At 67.5% G+C, this 6,056-nt stretch overlaps 2 protein-coding genes across 2 annotated transcripts; one reads left to right on the forward strand and one right to left on the reverse strand.

Annotated features, from left to right (window-relative positions):
- Positions 1–479: 479 nt before the first annotated feature.
- On the reverse strand, positions 480–1,806 carry LOC121346698. Its single transcript, XM_041424728.1, has one exon. The coding sequence runs from the start codon at positions 1,804–1,806 to the stop codon at positions 736–738; it is 1,071 nt and encodes a 356-aa protein (XP_041280662.1). The 3' UTR covers positions 480–735.
- LOC121346803 (phytanoyl-CoA 2-hydroxylase interacting protein) lies at positions 1,792–4,918 on the forward strand. The gene is made up of 4 exons (XM_041424913.1): positions 1,792–1,969; positions 2,653–2,827; positions 3,527–3,644; positions 3,763–4,918. The coding sequence occupies exons 1-4, from the start codon at positions 1,805–1,807 to the stop codon at positions 4,295–4,297; spliced, it is 993 nt and encodes a 330-aa protein (XP_041280847.1). The 5' UTR covers positions 1,792–1,804; the 3' UTR covers positions 4,298–4,918.
- The last annotated feature ends 1,138 nt before the right edge of the window (positions 4,919–6,056 follow it).

Raw genomic sequence — 6,056 nt, forward strand, 5'->3', positions numbered from 1 at the left:
GGTCACTCAGCCCTTCATTTAACACCCTCACGGGATTCCTGCAGTGCGACCACCCCCTCAGGGTCCTCTGCAGCTCCACAGCCAGCACCCCCACAGAGGGGGTTCATGCGTGGGCACCCCCTGGCAGAAATTTGGGGGGCAAGGAGGTTTTTGGGGCGCTCTCCCACCCGCCCACCCGACAAAAGCTTTGTCCCTCCAAGAAGGGTGTTTATTCCGTGCAAAACAAAAAGTCCGTCCGCCCGCCGTGGGCTCTGCACCCCGTTCCCGCGGGGGTCCTGTGTGGGTACCAGCATTCCCACGCATCTCCTCCGTCCCGTTTTTGGGGCCGGGAGGGGGTGTCCCCATTGTCCCGCAAGCGGCACAACCGGGACAGTCCCCCACCCGGCCCCAAAAATGGGGGGAACAGGCAGAACCTCCCCACCACCCACCCCCAATCTGCATCCACATCCCACTCTGCCTCCATCACCTGACGCCGCACGCATCCCTCCATGCCATTGGCAGAGCCGGGAGCTTTTTCCTTCCTCCCCCTTCTCTCGCAGCTCCTTGGATATCTATTTTTCCCTTTTTTTTTTTTTTTTTTTTTTTTTTTTTTCCCTCTCCTCTCCCTCCTCTGGAGGGTGTTTGCTATTTCCGAGCTGGCTGGGAGGATCCCAGTCGCATCAGCCGCAGGCAGCGACGCGGCATCGCCGGGTACCACCTCGATCCCTCCGGCATCCTCCGTCCTTCCCGCTTGGATCAGCCCCGCCGGGGCTCTCTGTCCTGCCCTGCCGCTCCACCGGCACCCCCGCGCCCCCCGGCATCCCCCCGGCACGGCCAGGTAAGGGCCTCACCGGCTCGGTGACACCGGAGCAGCCGCCAAACCCCGGTGGCGTTGGGGCGACGTGCCCATGGCATCGCCGAGGGATGCTCGGAGGGCAGGGGGACACGGCGGGCGCTGAGGGCTCTTAGGGGACACGAGGCGCTGGGGACACGGTGACACGATCCAGCTGGCACGATCCCGGTGCGGAATTCCTGCGCCACCGCCGGGCACGGGGACGGGGCAGCGAGGTGGCACCTTGTCCCCAGAGCGGTGACCTTCTGCCGTGCCCAAGGGCTTTGGCGGGGGGGGTGGCAGCGGCTTTGGGGTGCGGGGGGTCTGCGCAGATGGGGGGACACGTGGCCGTGGGTGGCCGTGGGTGCCGAGTGACGGGGACACGCGCGGCTGAGCGCGGCGTGGGTGGCCGTGGGCACACGGGGGGGGCGGTGGCACGTTGGCAGCCCCGCGCTGCCACGGCTGCCCCTGCACAAACCCGGCCTGAAGGGCGGGGGGCTCCCTCGCCTCCAGCCCCCCGTTCCCGTGCCGTGGATGTGACTCCGTGTCCCCCCTCGGCGAGCATCGCCCACCCCCAACGCGCCTTCCCGGGGGCGCAGGGAAACTGAGGCACGGGCCGGGGCAAAGGCGGATCCAGCTTTTCCAGTGCCCGCGTCCAACCCTCCCCTCTCCCAGCAACTCCCTCGGCTCTCCCCTTGTTTTTCTTTCCCCACCCGGTGTTGAGCAAACCCCGAAACGCCCGCTGGCGTGGCGCCGGGGCCCCGCGGCACCCGGGGGAGCGGCCGGGGCCCCCGCACCCGACCGGGCTTGTTCCCGGCGTCCCGCTGCCTGCTCCTGCCTGCGCTGCCTATTCCTGGCTCCCGGCCGCTTTTCCACCCCGCTGCCATCTGCTCTGCCGCGGGCGGCCTTGGCAGAGCCGGCGTGGGCAGCGAGAGGGGGCTCGGCACCCCCCAAACCCCGCGCTGTGCCCGCAGGAGCTCAGCCCCTCCGGCCATGGAGCTGCTCTCCACCCCCAAAAACATCGAGATCAACAACATCACCTGCGATTCCTTCCGCATCTCCTGGGCTATGGAGAAGGGGGACCTGGAGAGGGTCACCCACTACTTCATCGACCTCAACAAGAAGGAGAACAAGAATTCCAACAAGTTCAAGCACCGGGTGAGCCGGGGGAGGACGCGGGACCCCCTGCGCGGGGAGAGGGGATGGGGTTGGCAGGGAGGAACTGGCTCTTAGCCCTCTCTAGCGCTGAATTTGGGTCATTCCCCTCGCGGGACGCGCTGGCGGAGGGGACTGGGACGGGGATCGGGGGGTGACGGACCGCGCTGAGCCCCCGCGGGGGAGCTGAGCTGCTCCTGCTCCCCCTCCCCGTGCTGCGAGTCACTAATTCGGGCCGTTTTTAGCAGCGCCGTTGCCACGGTGATGCTATTTAATGTTTAACATTATTTTTTTTTCTCTCCTCCCCAATAATAAGGGGTGGGGGGGTGGGGGGTGGGATATTTTTTTCCCCTCTATCTCCCGACTTCAGCATCCGCCGTTGCCACAGAAACGGCTCTGCACTGCGGAGCTGCTCCGTGGCCTATTGACACCGCGAGATGCCACCGGCAGCGGGGGGACCCCGAGACCACCCCCACCTCTGTGTCCCCATAGCAGCAGGGACATGTTTGGGGACAGGGACGGGGGAGCGCTGTGGGGACAGAGCGGGAGGGAGGGGCGACACGAGACGTGTCACCACGGTGTTTTGGGGGGTCTCCGTGGATATTTTGGGGTGTGCGGTACCCGGCAGCATCCCCGCGGGGGGGTGGCAGGACGCTGTCCCGCCTGACCCTCACCGCTCGGCACAGGATGTCCCCACCAAGCTGGTGGCCAAGGCGGTGCCGCTGCCCATGACGGTGCGGGGTCACTGGTTCCTGAGCCCCCGCACCGAGTACAGCGTGGCCGTGCAGACGGCGGTCAAACAGAGCGACGGCGAGTACCTGGTGTCCGGCTGGAGCGAGACCGTGGAGTTCTGCACCGGGGGTGAGCGGGACCGCGGCGGCCCGGAGCCGGGAGGGACGATGGCGGCGTTCCCGGGAGCCCGGAGGGAGCATGGGGGCGATGCCAGGAGCCGGCAGTTGGGAGGAGGACGGGGGCGATGCTGGGAGCCAGGAGGGAGGACGGGATTGATGCTCCGGGAGTCAGGAGCTGGGCCGGGGATGGGGACGGTGCCGGGAGCCGGGAGGATGAGGAGGACGGGGCAAAGCGCAGGGTTGGGAGCCGGGAGGGAGAGTGGGGTTGATGCCTGGAGCTGGGAGATGGAAGGGGGAAGAGGACAATGCCTGGAGCTGAGAGGGAGGATGGAAATGGTGCCTGGAGCTGGGAGCAGGGAGGGAGAAGAGGGGCGATCCCGGGAGCTGGGAGTGAGAAGGGGTCAGTGCTGGGAGCAGGGAGGGAGAGCAGGGGCGATCCCAGGAGCTGGGAGCGAGAAGGGGACAGTGCTGGGAGCCACGGGGTAAATCGGGGGTCATGTCAGGAGCCACGAGCAGGGAGAGAGGATGAGGGAAATGCTGGGAGCTGGGAGCCCGGAGGAGGACGGGGGCGATGCCGGGAGCTGGCACAAGCCGGGCCGGTTGGAGCGGCAGCTGATGAGTGGGAGGCAGGAGGTGCGGGGAGCTGCGGGCAGGGATGGGCTGCTGGAGGGGGATGGAGACGCCCTGATGTCCCCGTGCCTGTCCCCAGACTACGCCAAGGAGCACCTAGCCCAGCTGCAGGAGAAAGCGGAGCTGATCGCCGGCCGCATGCTGCGCTTCTCCGTCTTCTACCGCAACCAGCACAAGGAGTATTTCCAGCACGTCAGGTACCCCCAGCCCCATTCCCCACGCTCCCCGCTCCCAGAGCGCATTCCCTGACCCTGCCTGTGCCTGTCTGTGTGTCCCTCCTCCTCCTCTTCCTCCGCCTCCTCCTCCTCGTGGCAGGATGCACTGCGGGAACGTGATGAAGCCGTCGCTGAAGGACAACAGCGGGAGCCACGGCTCGCCCACCAGCGGGATGCTGCACGGCATCTTCTTCAGCTGCAACACCGAGTTCAACACCGGGCAGCCCCCGCAGGACTCGCCCTACGGCCGGTACCGCTTCCAAATCCCGGCCCAGCGCCTCTTCAACCCCAACACCAACCTCTACTTCGCGGACTTCTACTGCATGTACACCGCCTACCACTACGTCGTGCTGGTCCTGGCGCCCAAGGGCTCCTCCGGGGATCTCTTCTGCCGGGAGCGCCTTCCCCAGCTGGACATTTCCTCCAACAAGTTCCTGACGTGCTGCGTGGAGGAGGGCGAGCTGGTGTACCGCCACGCCCAGGACAGCATCCTGGAGGTCATTTACACGGAGCCGGTGGACCTGAGCCTCGGCGTGCTGGGGGAGATCAGCGGCCACCAGCTCATGAGCCTCTCCACCGCCAACGCCAAAAAGGACCCCAGCTGCAAGACGTGCAACATCAGCGTGGGGCGCTAAGGGGCGAAGGCGGGCAGGGCCGGGCGGGGGGACGGGCGCTCGCCTCGGGGGCTTCTCCCACGGACGCTGGTGGGTGGAGGACGCGGCTGGGCTCGGGGGATCCGGGCGCTGCCCCGAGGAAGGAGCCGGCGGGACGCTGGTCCGGCAAGGAGGCAGAGCCCGCGCCGCTGTGCGCCCCGAGGGAGGAAGCCTTCATCTCCTGGACTGGCCGACCAGCAGCGTCCTCGCTGGCGTGAGCCCCGCGCTCTGCCCTGCTCCGCGCAGCCGCTGCGGGACCCCTGCCCCTCCGGCGTCCCCCGCATCCCCCCGCCCCAAGTTCACGCAGCTCCCAGGGAGCCCCGGCCCTGCCAGCCGGGACTGGGGCTCCCCGGCCACTCCAAGGGGTTCAGGGAGATATTGGAAGCACCCCCCGGTTTTGAACTGCTCCCGGGGACGGGGGGTGCTCAGACAGGGACCCCCGGCCCCGCCGGCGCGGGGCTGCAGTGGCGTGGGGGACCCTGGGCGCGCCCCCGTGTCCTGTCCCTCTCTGCTCTGCCATCCTGCACCGCCCGAGTCCCCGGCCCCGCGGCCCCGGAGGCAGCCGGAGGAGCCGGGGAAGGGGAGAACGGATCTGAACCCCCCTCCCCGTGCCCCCCAACCCGCCGCCCCCCGCATGAGCCGTCGGCAGCATGGCGCTTGCGTGCGGCCCCCCCGGGGTGCCCGCCCCCCGTCTCTGTGTCCCCCCTGCACGCTGTACAACAACCGGCTCCCCCTCCCCGAGCATCCCTGTGCTGTGCTGGAGGTGTTTCAATAAACTCTGTGCGGTCGCCACCGGCCGTGTCACGCGCCTCTGTCCCCCACGGGACCCCAAGAAGTGGCTCAGACCCACCCCCCACCGATCCAGCTCAGGGGGGATGGGACTGGGAGGGGACAAGGTGGCCCTCGCCAGATCTCAGGACAGTTCAGCTTGGAAGGGCCTTGCTGGAGATGACCGGGTGCATCCCGCCTGCCCAGGCAGGGTCACCTGGATCAGGTGACTTAGGAGCACGTCCAAGTGGGTTTGGAATGTCGCCAGAGAGGGAGACTCCACCCTTCCCTGGGGCTGTCCCCGTGCTCTGCCACCCTCCCTGGAAAGAAATTCTTCCTCACGTTGAGGTGGAACTCATGTTTTTGTTTGTGGCCAACGCTCCTCGTCCTGTCACTGAAAAGTTCCCAAGTTCTGCACTCACTTTTCACCACAGAGACCAAAAACCCCTCTGGGTGAAAACCCCGGCGCCCATCCTGTCCACGGGGCACCCCAGGCCTGGCACAAAGTGGGAAGCGAAGCCTCCCCGTCGCACCGGCAGCGAGCACGGGCTGCAGGAGGGGTCGAGCACGCGGGAGCACGCGGTGGGCGCGGGGGCCGTGGCACAGCCCACCCGCCATCTGCCGCCGGCGGCGCGGGCACGTGCCGGAGCACGCGGTGGGCGCGGCACGTGGCACCCACCCACCCCACAGCGGGTGCTCTTCTGCCTCAGAGACACCTCGAAATAAAGGTGTGGGGGGAGAGGACCCACCTGCAGAGTCCTGGGGGCGGAGGGCTCCGAGCCCACCACCCTCCACAGGATCCGCTGTCGCCAGGAGAAGGTCTGGCTGCTCCTTTGGTGGAATTCCTGGTTCTGCTCCATCAGAACCCCAAGGATTGGGCTCCTCCCTTAGGATCGGGGTCTGTGCAGGGTCCTGGCTGCTTTCCCCCCCAGTCCGGTCCCATTTTGGGTGCTGTTTTGCTGGGCTGGAAGCA

Source organism: Onychostruthus taczanowskii, unplaced genomic scaffold, assembly GCF_017590055.1.
Source record: "Onychostruthus taczanowskii isolate IOZ18803 unplaced genomic scaffold, ASM1759005v1 scaffold84, whole genome shotgun sequence".
Classification (NCBI taxonomy): Eukaryota; Metazoa; Chordata; class Aves; order Passeriformes; family Passeridae; genus Onychostruthus; species Onychostruthus taczanowskii.